Source organism: Cuculus canorus, chromosome 31 (genome assembly GCF_017976375.1).
Source record: "Cuculus canorus isolate bCucCan1 chromosome 31, bCucCan1.pri, whole genome shotgun sequence".
NCBI lineage: Eukaryota > Metazoa > Chordata > Aves > Cuculiformes > Cuculidae > Cuculus > Cuculus canorus.
The window spans coordinates 959,134-975,197 of NC_071431.1; the positions used below are offsets into that span (position 1 = coordinate 959,134).

At 57.6% G+C, this 16,064-nt stretch overlaps 1 protein-coding gene across 1 annotated transcript in view; it reads left to right on the top strand.

Annotated features, from left to right (window-relative positions):
• Positions 1-16,064, top strand: part of LOC104058349 (tenascin-X-like) — a 39,070-nt gene that overhangs the window by 15,143 nt on the left and 7,863 nt on the right. The window contains exons 10-25 of the mRNA XM_054052128.1: positions 9-299; positions 863-1,159; positions 1,715-2,013; positions 2,315-2,597; positions 2,924-3,217; positions 3,807-4,097; positions 4,731-5,027; positions 5,645-5,935; positions 6,341-6,637; positions 7,208-7,498; positions 8,779-9,075; positions 9,542-9,835; positions 11,067-11,360; positions 12,610-12,734; positions 13,742-13,874; positions 15,232-15,383. Of these exons, the coding sequence (XP_053908103.1) occupies positions 9-299; positions 863-1,159; positions 1,715-2,013; positions 2,315-2,597; positions 2,924-3,217; positions 3,807-4,097; positions 4,731-5,027; positions 5,645-5,935; positions 6,341-6,637; positions 7,208-7,498; positions 8,779-9,075; positions 9,542-9,835; positions 11,067-11,360; positions 12,610-12,734; positions 13,742-13,874; positions 15,232-15,383 (4,226 nt within the window). The remainder of the gene's footprint in view (positions 1-8; positions 300-862; positions 1,160-1,714; positions 2,014-2,314; positions 2,598-2,923; positions 3,218-3,806; positions 4,098-4,730; positions 5,028-5,644; positions 5,936-6,340; positions 6,638-7,207; positions 7,499-8,778; positions 9,076-9,541; positions 9,836-11,066; positions 11,361-12,609; positions 12,735-13,741; positions 13,875-15,231; positions 15,384-16,064) is intronic.

Sequence of the window (16,064 nt, forward strand, 5' to 3'; positions counted from 1 at the left end):
AATTTCAGCCCCACTCAAGGAGGAGGAACCCCCATCTCAGCCCATCCTGGGGGAACTGACGGCCTCCCAGGTCACCCCCGACTCCATCCACCTGGAGTGGAGCGTCCCCGAGGGCACCTTTGACTCCTTCACGCTGCAGTACAGGGATGCCCAAGGGCAGCCCCAGGTGGTGCCCGTGGACGGTGGTGCCCGCACGCTGACCGTGCCTGGGCTGTCCCCGTCACGCCGCTACAAGTTCAACCTCTACGGAGTGTGGGGTCGGAAGCGCCTGGGACCCATCTCCACCGACATCGTCACAGGTGAGGGGGCTGTGGGCTCCATCCATGGTCCCTGGTGGCCCTGGGGTTGGAGTGGGGTGGAAAACTGAGCAATGGGGACATCTCTTGGGTGGTGTTTGATGGATGGATGTTGGGATGGGAACAGGGAGGAGAGGTGAGGGGGATTGGAGTGGTGGGTGGATGGTTGGATGGATGGATGGGATAGGATGGGATGGGTAAGTGAAAGAATGGAGGAGATGGACAGAGGAGATGGGCAAGAGAATGAGTGGATGGATGGATGGATGGATGTTTGGGATGGTTGAGATGGGACTGGGTGTGTGGGTGGTTGATGGATGGATGTGGATGTGTGGATGGATGAGGAGATGGGATTGGACAGGTGAATGAGTGGACACATGGGATTAATGGCATGGAACATATGATTGGAAGGTTTGTTGGATGGTTGTATAGAGTGAAAGAGGGAGGGATAGATGGAGGGATGGATGGATGGATGGATGGATGGATGGATGGATGGATAGATGGATGGATGGATGGATGGATGGATGGATGTCTCCCAAATGTTCTCCATTGTGATGTTCCTGTTACAGCTCCAGCCCCACCAAAGGAAGAGGAACCCCCATCTGAGCCCATCCTGGGGGAGCTGACGGCCTCCCAGGTCACCCCGGACTCCGTCCACCTGGAGTGGAGCGTCCCCGAGGGCACCTTTGACTCCTTCACGCTGCAGTACAGGGATGCCCAAGGGCAGCCCCAGGTGGTGCCCGTGGACGGTGGTGCCCGCACGCTGACCGTGCCTGGGCTGTCCCCGTCACGCCGCTACAAGTTCAACCTCTACGGAGTGTGGGGTCGGAAGCGCCTGGGACCCATCTCCACCGACATCGTCACAGGTGAGGGGGCTGTGGGCTCCATCCATGGTCCCTGGTGGCCCTGGGGTTGGAGTGGGGCAGGAAACTGGGCAATGGGGACATCTCTTGTGTGGTGTTTAATGGATGGATGTAGGGATGGGAACAGGGAAGAGAGGTGAGGGGGATTGGAGTGGTGGGTGGATGGATGGATGGATGGATGGATGGATGGATGGATGGGATAGGATGGATTGGATAGGGTGGGTACGTGGATGCGTGGAGGAGTTGGACGGAGCAGGTGGGCAATTGAAGGGATGGATGGAGCATATGGGATTGGAGAGATGGATGGGATTGGATGGGTTGGTGGAAAACAGATGGTTTGGATGAATGGGATTGAATAGGTGAATGGAAGTGCGTGAGATGGTTGGATGAAGGTTTACATGGATGGATAGAAGGGATTGGTAGGGATGAATGGTTGGGATAAAATTGGTAAATGGATGGTTGGGATTGGGTGGATGGGTGGAAGGTTGGATGTGTGGATGGGTGGATGGACGGAAGGATGTCTCCAAAGTGTTCTCCATTGTGATGTTCCTGATACAGATTCAGCCCCACCAAAGGAGGAACCCCCATCTGAGCCCATCCTGGGGGAGCTGACGGCCTCCCAGGTCACCCCCGACTCCGTCCACCTGGAGTGGAGTGTCCCCGAGGGCACCTTTGACTCCTTCACGCTGCAGTACAGGGATGCCCAAGGGCAGCCCCAGGTGGTGCCCGTGGACGGTGGTGCCCGCACGCTGACCGTGCCTGGGCTGTCCCCGTCACGCCGCTACAAGTTCAACCTCTACGGAGTGTGGGGTCGGAAGCGCCTGGGACCCATCTCCACCGACATCATTACAGGTGAGGTGGCTCTGGATGTTTCTGGTTTGCCTTTGGGGCTCATTTTCAGTGGACAGAATCTTGATCAGGGTCTGTCCTGGTCCTTGTCCTGGTGGGAACTGGGAACATCTTGGTTGATGCCCAGAGCGCAGTTGATGAGATGAGTGTGTTTACATTTGGAGTGGTGCATGGATGGATGAGTGCATGGATGGATGAATGGATGGATGGATGGACATTGGGATGTAGACATCGATGGTTGATTATTTGGAGGGACTTGTGTGTGCTCATACTCTACGTTGTCCTTTGTCCATTGCAGCTGCATCTGAGCCAGAGGAAGAACCCCCATCGCAGCCCATCCTGGGGGAGCTGACGGCCTCCCAGGTCACCCCCGACTCCGTCCAGCTGGAGTGGAGCGTCCCCGAGGGCACCTTTGACTCCTTCACGCTGCAGTACAGGGATGCCCAAGGGCAGCCCCAGGTGGTGCCCGTGGACGGTGGTGCCCGCACGCTGACCGTGCCTGGGCTGTCCCCGTCACGCCGCTACAAGTTCAACCTCTACGGAGTGTGGGGTCGGAAGCGCCTGGGACCCATCTCCACCGATGTCATCACAGGTTAGGAGGCTCTGGATATTTCTGTGTCCCCTTTGGGGCTCATTTTCAGTGGACAGAAGCTTAGTCAGAGCCTATCGTGGTGCCTTCTGCTGGTGGGAACTGGGAACATCTCTTGGATGCTGCCCAATTTGCAGTTGATGAGACGAGTGCGTTAACGTTTGGAGTGGTGCATGGATGGATGAGTGCATGGATGGATGAGTGCATGGATGGATACATGGATGGATGAATGGATGGATGGATTGACATAGGGATGTAGACATCGATGGTTGAATATTCGGAGGGACTTGTGGGTGCTCATACTCTACGTTGTCCTTTGTCCATTGCAGCTGTATCAGAGCCAGAGGAAGAACCCCCATCACAGCCCATCCTGGGGGAGCTGACGGCCTCCCAGGTCACCCCCGACTCCGTCCACCTGCAGTGGAGCGTCCCCGAGGGCACCTTTGACTCCTTCACGTTGCAGTACAGGGATGCCCAAGGGCAGCCCCAGGTGGTGCCCGTGGACGGTGGTGCCCGCACGCTGACCGTGCCTGGGCTGTCCCCGTCACGCCGCTACAAGTTCAACCTCTACGGAGTGTGGGGTCGGAAGCGCCTGGGACCCATCTCCACCGACATTGTCACAGGTGAGGGGGCTGTGGGCTCCATCCATGGTCCCTGGTGGCCCTGGGGTTGGAGTGGGGTGGAAAACTGGGCAATGGGGACCTCTCTTGGGTGGTGTTTGATGGATGAATGTAGGGATGGGAACAGGGAAGAGTGGGATTGGAGTGGTGGGTGGAAGGATGGATGGATTTATGGATGGATGGATGGGATAGGATGGGATGGGTGAGTTGAAGAATGGAGGAGGTGGACAGAGGAGATGGGCAAGAGAATGAGTGGATGGATGGATTAGATTGTAGGGATGGATGGGATTGGATGGTTTGGTGGATAATGGATGGATGGATGGATGGATGGATGTTTGGGATGGTTGAGATGGGACTGGGTGCGTGGGTGGATGATGGATGGATGTGGATGTGTGGATGGATGAGGAGATGGGATTGGACAGGTGAATGAGTGGACACATGGGATTAATGGCATGGAACATGTGATTGGGAGGTTTGTTGGATGGTTGTATAGAGTGAAAGAGGGAGGGATGGATGGATGGATGGATGGATGGATGGATGGATGTGTGTCTCCCAAATGTTCTCCATTGTGATGTTCCTGATACTGCTCCAGCCCCACCAGAGGAGGAGGAACCCCCATCTGAGCCCATCCTGGGGGAGCTGACGGCCTCCCAGGTCACCCCCGACTCCGTCCACCTGGACTGGAGCGTCCCCGAGGGCACCTTTGACTCCTTCACGCTGCAGTACAGGGATGCCCAAGGGCAGCCCCAGGTGGTGCCCGTGGACGGTGGTGCCCGCACGCTGACCGTGCCTGGGCTGTCCCCGTCACGCCGCTACAAGTTCAACCTCTACGGAGTGTGGGGTCGGAAGCGCCTGGGACCCATCTCCACAGACGTCGTCACAGGTGAGGGGGCTGTGGGCTCCATCCATGGTCCCTGGTGGCCCTGGGGTTGGAGTGGGGCAGGAAACTGGGCAATGGGGACATCTCTTGGGTGGTGCTTGATTGATGGATGTAGGGATGGAAACAGGGAGGAGAGGTGAGGGGGATTGGAGTGGTGGATGGATGGATGGATGGATGGATGTGATAGGATGGGATGGGATGGGTAAGTGGAAGAATGGAGGAGATGGACAGAGTAGATGGGTAAGAGAATGAGTGGATGGAGGAATAGATTCTAGGGATGGATGGGATTGGATGGTTTGGTGGATAATGGATGGATGGATCGATGGATGGATGGATGGATGGATGGATGGATGGATGGATGTTTGGGATGGTTGAGATGGGACTGGGTGTGTGGGTGGATGATGGATGGATGTGGATGTGTGGATGGATGAAGAGATGGGATTGGACATTGGAGATGGGATTGGTGAATGACTGGACACAAGGCATGGGATTCATGGCATGGAACATGTGATTGGAAGGTTGGTTGGATGGTTGTATAGAGTGAAAGAGGGACGGAGGGATGGATGGATGGATGGATGGATGGATGGATGCATGCGTGTCTCCCAAATGTTCTCCATTGTGATGTTCCTGTTACAGCTCCAGCCCCACCAGAGGAGGAGGAACCCCCATCTGAGCCCATCCTGGGGGAGCTGACGGCCTCCCAGGTCACCCCGGACTCCGTCCACCTGGAGTGGAGCGTCCCCGAGGGCACCTTTGACTCCTTCACGCTGCAGTACAGGGATGCCCAAGGGCAGCCCCAGGTGGTGCCCGTGGACGGTGGTGCCCGCACGCTGACCGTGCCTGGGCTGTCCCCGTCACGCCGCTACAAGTTCAACCTCTACGGAGTGTGGGGTCGGAAGCGCCTGGGACCCATCTCCACCGACGTTGTTACAGGTGAGGGGGCTGTGGGCTCCATCCATGGTCCCTGGTGGCCCTGGGGTTGGAGTGGGGCAGGAAACTGGGCAATGGGGACATCTCTTGGGTGGTGTTTGATGGATGGATGTAGGGATGGGAACAGGGAAGAGAGGTGAGGGGGATTGGAGTGGTGAATGAATGGATGGATGGATGGATGGATGGATGGATGGGATAGGATGGGATGGGATGGGTAAGTGGAAGAATGGAGGAGATGGACAGAGGAGATGGGCAAGAGAATGAGTGGATGGATGGATTAGATTGTAGGGATGGATGGGATTGGATGGTTTGGTGGATAATGGATGGATGGATCGATGGATGGATGGATGGATGGATGGATGGATGGATGGATGTTTGGGATGGTTGAGATGGGACTGGGTGTGTGGGTGGATGATGGATGGATGTGGATGTGTGGATGGATGAGGAGATGGGATTGGACAGGTGAATGAGTGGACACATGGGATTCATGGCATAGAACATGTGATTGGAAGGTTGGTTGGATGGTTGTATAGAGTGAAAGAGGGATGGGTGGATGGATGGATGGATGGATGGATGTCTCCAAAATGTTCTCCATTGTGATGTTCCTGATACAGATCCAGCCCCACCAAGGGAGGAGGAACACCCATCGCAGCCCATCCTGGGGGAGCTGACGGCCTCCCAGGTCACCCCCGACTCCATCCACCTGGAGTGGAGCGTCCCCGAGGGCACCTTTGACTCCTTCACGCTGCAGTACAGGGATGCCCAAGGGCAGCCCCAGGTGGTGCCCGTGGACGGTGGTGCCCGCACGCTGACCGTGCCTGGGCTGTCCCCGTCACGCCGCTACAAGTTCAACCTCTACGGAGTGTGGGGTCGGAAGCGCCTGGGACCCATCTCCACCGACATCGTCACAGGTGAGGGGGCTGTGGGCTCCATCCATGGTCCCTGGTGGCCCTGGGGTTGGAGTGGGGCGGAAAACTGAGCAATGGGGACATCTCTTGGGTGGTGTTTAGTGGATCGATGTAAGGATGGGAACAGGGAGGAGAGATGAGGGGGATTGGAGTGGTGGGTGGATGGTTGGATGGATGGATGGATGGATGGATGGATGGTTGGATGGATGGGATGCTTGAGATGGGACTGGGTGTGTGGGTGGATGAAGAGATAGGATTGGACAGGTGAATGACTGGAAACATGGGATTAATGACATGGAACATGTGATTGGAAGGTTGGTTGGATGGTTGTATAGAGTGAAAGAGGGACGGAGGGATGGATGGATGGATGTCTCCCAAATGTTCTCCATTGTGATGTCCCTGTTACAGCTCCAGCCCCACCAGAGGAGGAGGAACTCCCATCGCAGCCCATCCTGGGGGAGCTGACGGCCTCCCAGGTCACCCCGGACTCCGTCCACCTGGAGTGGAGCGTCCCCGAGGGCACCTTTGACTCCTTCACGCTGCAGTACAGGGATGCCCAAGGGCAGCCCCAGGTGGTGCCCGTGGACGGTGGTGCCCGCACGCTGACCGTGCCTGGGCTGTCCCCGTCACGCCGCTACAAGTTCAACCTCTACGGAGTGTGGGGTCGGAAGCGCCTGGGACCCATCTCCACCGACATCGTCACAGGTGAGGGGGCTGTGGGCTCCATCCATGGTCCCTGGTGGCCCTGGGGTTGGAGTGGGGCAGGAAACTGAGCAATGGGGACATCTCTTGGGTGGCGTTTGATGGATGGATTTAGGGATGAGAGGTGAGGGGGATTGGAGACGTGGGTGGGTGGATGGATGGATGGATGGATGGATGGGATGGGATAGGATGGGATGGGATGGGTGAGTGGAAGAATGGAGGAGATGGACAGAGGAGATGGGCAAGTGAATGAGTGGATGGATGGATTAGATTGAAGGGATGGATGGGATTGGATGGTTTGGTGGATAATGGATGGATGGATGGATGGATGGATGGATGGGATGGTTGAGATGGGACTGGGTGTGTGGGTGGATGATGGATGGATGTGGATGTGTGGATGGATGAGGAGATGGGATTGGACAGGTGAATGAGTGGACACATGGGATTAATGGCATGGAACATGTGATTGGAAGGTTGGTTGAATGGTTGTATAGAGTGAAAGAGGGAGGGATGGATGGATGGATGGATGTCTCCAAAATGTTCTCCATTGTGATGTTCCTGTTACAATTTCAGCCCCACTCAAGGAGGAGGAACCCCCATCTGAGCCCATCCTGGGGGAACTGACGGCCTCCCAGGTCACCCCCGACTCCGTCCACCTGGAGTGGAGCGTCCCCGAGGGCACCTTTGACTCCTTCACGCTGCAGTACAGGGATGCCCAAGGGCAGCCCCAGGTGGTGCCCGTGGACGGTGGTGCCCGCACGCTGACCGTGCCTGGGCTGTCCCCGTCACGCCGCTACAAGTTCAACCTCTACGGAGTGTGGGGTCGGAAGCGCCTGGGACCCATCTCCACCGACATCGTCACAGGTGAGGGGGCTGTGGGCTCCATCCATGGTCCCTGGTGGCCCTGGGGTTGGAGTGGGGCAGAAAACTGGGCAGTGGGGACATCTCTTGGATGGTGTTTGATGGATGGATGTAGGGATGGGAACAGGGAGGAGAGGTGAGGGGGATTGGAGTGGTGGGTGGATGGATGGATGGGATAGGATGGGACGGATGGATGGGATAGGATGGATGGGTAAGTGGAAGAATGGAGGAGAGGGACAGAGGAGATGGGCAAGAGAATGAGTGGATGGATGGATTAGATTGTAGGGATGGATGGGATTGGATGGTTTGGTGGATAATAGATGGATGGATGGATGGATGGATGGATGTCTCCCAAATATTCTCCATTGTGATGTTCCTGTTACAGCTCCAGCCCCACCAAAGGAAGAGGAACCCCCATCGCAGCCCATCCTGGGGGAGCTGACGGCCTCCCAGGTCACCCCCGACTCCGTCCACCTGGACTGGAGCGTCCCCGAGGGCACCTTTGACTCCTTCACGCTGCAGTACAGGGATGCCCAAGGGCAGCCCCAGGTGGTGCCCGTGGACGGTGGTGCCCGCACGCTGACCGTGCCTGGGCTGTCCCCGTCACGCCGCTACAAGTTCAACCTCTACGGAGGGTGGGGTCGGAAGCGCCTGGGACCCATCTCCACCGATGTTGTCACAGGTGAGGGGGCTGTGGGCTCCATCCATGGTCCCTGGTGGCCCTGGGGTTGGAGTGGGGTGGAAAACTGGGCAATGGGGACATCTCTTGGGTGGTGTTTAATGGATGGATGTAGGGATGGGAACAGGGAGGAGAGGTGAGTGGGATTGGAGACGTGGGTGGAAGGATGGATGGATTTATGGATGGATGGATGGGATAGGATGGATGGGTGAGTGGAAGAATGGAGGAGAGGGACAGAGTAGATGGGTAAGAGAATGAGTGGATGGATGGATTAAATTGAAGGGATGGATGGGATTGGATGGTTTGGTGGATAATGGATGGATGGATGGATGGATGGATGGATGGATGGATGGAGGGTTGGGATGGTTGAAATGGGACTGGGTGCGTGGGTGGATGATGGATGGATGTGGATGTGTGGATGGATGAGGAGATGGGATTGGACAGGTGAATGAGTGGACACATGGGATTAATGGCATGGAACGTGTGATTGGAAGGTTGGTTGGATGGTTAAATAGAGTGAAAGAGGGAGGGATGGATGGATGGATGGATGGATGGATGGATGGATGTCTCCCAAATGTTCTCCATTGTGATGTTCCTGTTACAGCTCCAGCCCCACCAAAGGAGGAGGAACCCCCATCGCAGCCCACCCTGGGGGAGCTGACGGCCTCCCAGGTCACCCCCGACTCCGTCCAGCTGGAGTGGAGCGTCCCCGAGGGCACCTTTGACTCCTTCACGCTGCAGTACAGGGATGCCCAAGGGCAGCCCCAGGTGGTGCCCGTGGACGGTGGTGCCCGCACGCTGACCGTGCCTGGGCTGTCCCCGTCACGCCGCTACAAGTTCAACCTCTACGGAGTGTGGGGTCGGAAGCGCCTGGGACCCATCTCCACCGACGTCGTCACAGGTGAGGGGGCTGTGGGCTCCATCCATGGTCCCTGGTGGCCCTGGGGTTGGAGTGGGGCAGGAAACTGGGCAATGGGGACATCTCTTGGGTGGTGTTTGATGGATGGATGTGGGGATGGGAACAGGGAGGAGAGGTGAGGGGGATTGGAGTGGTGGATGGACGGATGGATGGATGGATGGATGGATGGATGGATGGATGGGATAGGATGGGATGGGTAGGTGGAAGCATGGAGGAGACGGATGGAGCAGATGGGCAAGTGAATGAATGAATGGATGGAGCAGATGGGATTGGAGGAACGGATGAGTTGGTGGATAATGGTGGGATGGATGTGCAAACACATGGTAGGATGAAGAGCTGGATGGATGGTGGCATGGATGGATTGATGGAAGATGGATAATTGAATGGACGGAGAAAGATGCATGGAGGATGGAAGGAATTGCCCTGTATTGTGTCCTCTCTGTTGAAGGTCCAGCTACAGATGAGGAGGAACTTCCATCTCAGCCTGTCTTGGGCGAGCTGACAGCCTCCAATATCACCCCGGACTCCGTCCAGCTGGAGTGGAGCGTCCCCGAGGGCACCTTTGACTCCTTCACGCTGCAGTACAGGGATGCCCAAGGACAGCTGGAGTCGCTGCTCGTGGACGGTGGTGCCCGCACGCTGACCGTGCCTGGGCTGTCCCCATCACGCCGCTACAATTTTTACCTCTATGGGACATCGAGGCACAAACGTCTGGGTCCCATCTTCCTTGACACCATGACAGGTGAGGACCTGTGCCGGGGGCATCCAAGCTCTCTGTGGTTCTTGGGTTTGGTGGTGGAAGAGTTTGGGCAGGGTTCATCCCGGTTCCTTGGGCCCAGTAGGTGGTGGAAACATCTGGCTGGGGAATGGATGGATGGATGGATGGATGGATGGATGGATGGGTGGATGGATGGATTGAAGGTTGGTATATGGACGAAAGTTTGGTTGAATGGAAGGAAGGTTGGATGGATTGAAGGTTGAATAAAAGGATGGATGGATGGATGGATGGATGGATGGATGGATGGATGGATGGACGGATACTTTAATGGCAGGAAAGTTGGATATAGGGATGGATGGATGGATGGATGGATGGATGGATGGATGGTTGAACGGACAGATGGACGGATTGAAGGTTGATATATGCATGGAAGATTGGGTGAATGGAAGGAAGGTTGGATGGATTGAAGGTTGAATGAAAGTGTGGATGGATGGATGGATGGATGGATGGATGGATGGATGCTTTAATGGCAGGAAAGTTGGATATAGGGATGGATGGATGGATGGATGGATGGATGGATGGTTGAACGGACAGATGGACGGATTGAAGGTTGATATATGCATGGAAGATTGGGTGAATGGAAGGAAGGTTGGATGGATTGAAGGTTGAATGAAAGTGTGGATGGATGGATGGATGGATGGATGGATGGATGAACAGACAGACGGATGGATGGATGGATGGATACTTTAATGGCAGGAAAGTTGGATATAAGGATGGATGAGTGGATGGTTGCTTTAATGGCAGGAAACTTGGATATAGGGATGGATGGATGGATGGATGGATGGATGGATGGATGGTTGAATGGACAGACGGACGGATTGAAGGTTGATATATGCATGGAAGATTGGGTGAATGGAAGGAAGGTCGGATGGATTGAGGGAAGTTTGGATGGATTGAAGGTTGAATGAAAGTGTGGATGGATGGATGGATGGATGGATGAGGGCATGGATGGGACCATGCAGGTTTGAAGGCATTGGGTAACACCGTCCCATGGAGGGATGGATGGGTGGGGAGATGATGGCATGGATTTATTGATGGAAGACGGATGATTGAATGGATGGATAAAGGCGCATGGATGGATGGATGGATGGATGGATGGTTAGAGGAATTGTTGGTTGGTGGATGGATGGATGGATGGATGGATGGATGGAAGGAAGGACATTCATGCCCTGCATTTTTGACCCCTCTGTTGCAGCTCCAGCTCCACTAAAGGAGGAACCCCCATCTGAACCCCGTCTGGGAGACCTCACAGCCCCTCACATCACCCCGGACTCCGTCCAGCTGGAGTGGAACATCCTCGAGGGCACCTTTGACTCCTTCATAGTGGAGTACAGGGACGCCCAAGGGCAGCCCAAGTCACTGCTCGTGGACGGTGGTACCCACACGCTGACCGTGCCCGGGTTGTCCCCATCCCATCACTACAAGTTCAACCTGTACGGGGTGTCGGGTGAGAAGCGCCTGGGCCCCATCTCCACTGAGGCCATCACAGGTGAGGGGGCTTTGGACATCATCTAGGCCAGCTTGGTGCCCGTTTGGAGCAGCAGGAGGTTGGTCACGGCCTGTCCTGGTGGGAACTGGGAGCATCTCTTGGGTCTATCAAGGGTGTGGATGAGTTGTTGTGTGGACGGTGGTAGAATGAGTGGATCATTGGGTGGATGGATGGATGGATGGAGGGTTGGATAGAGAGGTAGGTGAGTTTGGATGGTTGGACAGTCAGTGGTTGGATAGTTGATGGTTGGACTGTTGATGGTTGGACAGTCAATGGTTGGATAGTTGATGGTGGGACCGTTGCTGATTGACTGCTGATGTTTGGACAGTTGATGGTTGGACAGTTGATGGTGGACTCTTCATGGTTGGACAGTTGATGGTTGGACTGTTGATGGTTGGGCACTCAATGGTTGGATAGTTGATGGTGGACTCTTCATGGTTGGATAGTTGATGGTTGGACAGTTGATGGTGGACTCTTCATGGTTGGACAGTTGATGGTTGGACAGTTGATGGTTGGACAGTTGATGGTTGGACAGTTGATGGTTGGACTCTTCATGGTTGGACAGTTGATGGTTGGACAGTTGATGGTGGACTCTTCATGGTTGGATAGTTGATGGTTGGACAGTTGATGGTTGGACAGTTGATGGTTGGACAGTTGATGGTTGGACTCTTCATGGTTGGACAGTTGATGGTTGGACAGTCGATGGTTGGACAGTTGATGGTTGGACAGTCAATGGTTGGATAGTTGATGGTGGGACCGTTGCTGATTGACTGCTGATGTTTGGACAGTTGATGTTTGGACAGTTGATGGTGGACTCTTCATGGTTGGACAGTTGATGGTTGGACAGTTGATGGTGGACTCTTCACGGTTGGACAGTTGATGGTTGGACTGTTGATGGTTGGACAGTTGATGGTTGGACAGTCAATGGTTGGATAGTTGATGGAGGGACAGTTGCTGATTGACTGTTGATGTTTGGACAGTTGATGGTTGGACTGTGTATGGTGGACTCTTCACGGTTGGACTCTTCATGGTTGGACAGTTGATGGTTGGACAGTTGATGGTTGGACAGTTGATGGTGGAACGGCTGATGGTCAACTGTTGATGGTTGGACAGTCGATGGCTGTTGGTTGGATGGTTGATGGTGGAATGACTGATGGTTACTATTTGGGGTCTGGCGGTGGGAATGTCCATGGGGCCTCCTGCGTGGTGGGGTCATCACTGGTGGAATCTCCCATTGTCCCCCTCTCAGGCGCCCCGGGGACCCTCTGGGTAGGGACCCTGTGGCCCCGCAGCGCTTGGCTCCATTGGGCGTCCCCGGATGTCCCCTCCGATGGCTACGACCTCGTCTACGGCCCCGACGGGGGACCCCAAACGGTAACGACTACCCCAAAGGGACCCCAACCTCCCCCCAACCCCCCAAGTTCCTGGTGGAACCCCAAGATTTCCTCAGGCTTCCTCATGGTCCCAAATAACCCTATGGGGGACCCCGGAAGGTTACGACACCCCTGGGCACCCCAAAACCTCTGACCCCACCCTGGGGACCCCAAAACCTTCAACTCCAGCCTGGGGACCTCAAATCCCATCCCAAGGGGACCCCAATCTTCCCCCGGGACCCCAGAATTCCTGGTGGAACCCCAAGATTTCCTTATGGAACCTCAGCATCCTCATGATCCCAAATAACCCTATGGGGGACCCCGAAAGGTAATGACACCCCTGGGCACCCCAAAACCTCTGACCCCACCCTGGGGACCTCAAAACCTTCAACTCCAGCCTGGGGACCTCAAATCCCATCCCAAGGGGACCCCAATCTTCCCCCGGGACCCCAGAATTCCTGGTGGAACCCCAAGATTTCCTTACGGAACCTCAGCTTCCTCATGATCCCAAATAACCCTATGGGGGACCCCAAAAGGTTATGACACCCCTGGGTACCCCAAAACCTCTGACCCCACCCTGGGGACCCCAAAACCTTCAACTCCAGCCTGGGGACCTCAAATCCCATCCCAAGGGGACCCCAATCTTCCCCCCGGGACCCCAGAATTCCTGGTGGAACCCCAAGATTTCCTTATGGAACCTCAGCATCCTCATGATCCCAAATAACCCTATGGGGGACCCCGAAAGGTAACGACACCCCTGGGTACCCCAAAACCTCTGACCCCACCCTGGGAACCCCAAAACCTTCAACTCCAGCTTGGGGATCCCATCCCAAGGGGACCCCAGAATTCCTGGTGGAACCCCAAGATTTCCTTGTGGAACCTCAACCTCCTCAGGGACCCCAAAACTGCTCAGGGGGAACCCCAAAACCACCAAAAGGACCCCAAAAGTGCCTTGAGGGACCCCCAAAAGTGCCTTGGGGGACCCTAAAACCTTGCTGTCCCCCCCAGACGGTGCGGCTGCCCCCCGACGTGAGGAGCCACGAGCTGTGGGGCCTGGAGCCGGCGCAGCGTTATGGGGTGCAGCTGTGGGGCAGGGGGGGACGCAGGCCCCCCGCCCCCCTGGAAGCCACGTTTGAGACCCGTGAGTGGAGGGGCTGATGGTACTGGGGTGCAGGATGGGTGCTTTGGGGGTGCTGAGCCCCCCCATTCCGTGGTGCTAGGGGTAGGGTACACGTCTCAGGCTGAGCTTTGGGGTGCAGGATGGGTGGTTTAGGGGTGCTGGGTCACGCTGTAGGGGTGATGGGGGTCGGCAGTGGATGGGTTTGGGATGCTGGGCCTCGGTTTAGGGGTGCTGAGTCCCGCTTTATGAGTCCTAAGCCTGGTCTAAGGGTGCTGAGTGCATGCTTTGGGTGCAGGATAGGTGCTGGGTGCACGGTTTGGGGGTGCAGGATGGGTGCTGGGGGTGCAGGATGGGTGCTGGGTGCACGGTTTGGAGGTGCAGGATGGGTGCTGGGGGTGCAGGATGGGTGCTGGGTGCACGGTCCGGGGGTGCAGGATGGGTGCTGAGTGCAAGATTTTGAGGTGCAGGATGGGTGCTGGGTGCTCGATTCGGGGGTGCAGGATAGGTGCTGAGTGCACGGTTTGGGGGTGCAGGATGGGTGCTGGGTGCACGGTCCGGGGGTGCTGGGTGCACGGTTTGGGGGTGCTGGGTGCACGGTTTGGGGGTGCAGGATGGATGCCGGGTGCACGGTTCGGGGGGTGCAGGATGGGTGCTGGGTGCACGGTCCGGGGGTGCTGGGTGCACGGTTTGGGGCTGCAGGATGGGTGCTGGGTGCATGGTTCGGGGGGTGCAGGATGGGTGCTGGGGGTGCAGGATGGGTGCACGGTTCTGGGGTGCAGGATGGGTGCTGGGTGCACGGTTCTGGGGTGCAGGATGGGTGCCGGGTGCACGGTTTGGGGGTGCAGGATGGGTGCTGGGGGTGCAGGATGGGTGCTGGGTGCACGGTCCGGGGGTGCTGGGTGCACGGTTTGGGGGTGCAGGATGGGTGCCGGGTGCATGGTTCGGGGGGTGCAGGATGGGTGCCGGGTGCCCGGTCAGGGGGTGCTGGGTGCACGGTTCTGGGGTGCAGGATGGGTGCACGGTTCTGGGGTGCAGGATGGGTGCTGGGTGCACGGTCCGGGGGTGCAGGATGGGTGCTGGGTGCACGGTTCGGGGGGTGCAGGATGGGTGCCGGGTGCACGGTTCGGGGGGTGCAGGATGGGTACCGGGTGCACGGTTCGGGGGGTGCAGGATGGGTGCCGGGTGCACGGTTCGGGGGTGCAGGATGGGTGCTGGGGGTGCAGGATGGGTGCCGGGTGCACGGTTCGGGGGTGCAGGATGGGTGCTGGGTGCCCGGTCCGGGGGTGCAGGATGGGTGCCGGGTGCACGGTCCGGGGGGTGCAGGATGGGTGCCGGGTGCACGGTCCGGGGGTGCAGGATGGTGCTGAGCCCCCCGCAGCGCCCCCGCGGGTGCCGCTGCCCCGGGACTGTCAGCAGGAGCGCCTCAACGCCCCCCGCCCGTCGCGCCCCGTCCGTATCTTCCCCGGAGGGCACCGCGAGGGGGCGCTGCGCGTCTTCTGCGACATGGACAGCGATGGGGGCGGCTGGACGGTGAGACTGGGGGGACTGGGAGGGACTGGGAGGCGCTGGGAGGCAATGGGAGGTAATGGGAGGGACTGGGAGGGGCAGGGATGGGGATGATGAGGGACTGGGAGGCACTGGGACAGCGATGGGGGCAGCTGGACTGTGAGACTGGGGGGACTGGGAGGGACTGGGAGGCACTGGGAGGCAATGGGAGGCAATGGGAGGGACTGGGAGGGGCAGGGATGGGGATGATGAGGGACTGGGAGGCACTGGGACAGCGATGGGGGCAGCTGGACTGTGAGACTGGGGGGACTGGGAGGGACTGGGAGGCGCTGGGAGGCAATGGGAGGTAATGGGAGGGACTGGGAGGGGCAGGGATGGGGATGATGAGGGACTGGGAGGCACTGGGACAGCGATGGGGGCAGCTGGACTGTGAGACTGGGGGGACTGGGAGGGACTGGGAGGCACTGGGAGGCAATGGGAGGCAATGGGAGGGACTGGGAGGGGCAGGGATGGGGATGATGAGGGACTGGGAGGCACTGGGACAGCGATGGGGGCAGCTGGACTGTGAGACTGGGGGGACTGGGAGGGACTGGGAGGCACTGGGAGGCGCTGGGAGGCAATGGGAGGGACTGGGAGGGGCAGGGATGGGGATGATGAGGGACTGGGAGGCACTGGGACAGCGATGGGGGCAGCTGGACTATGAGA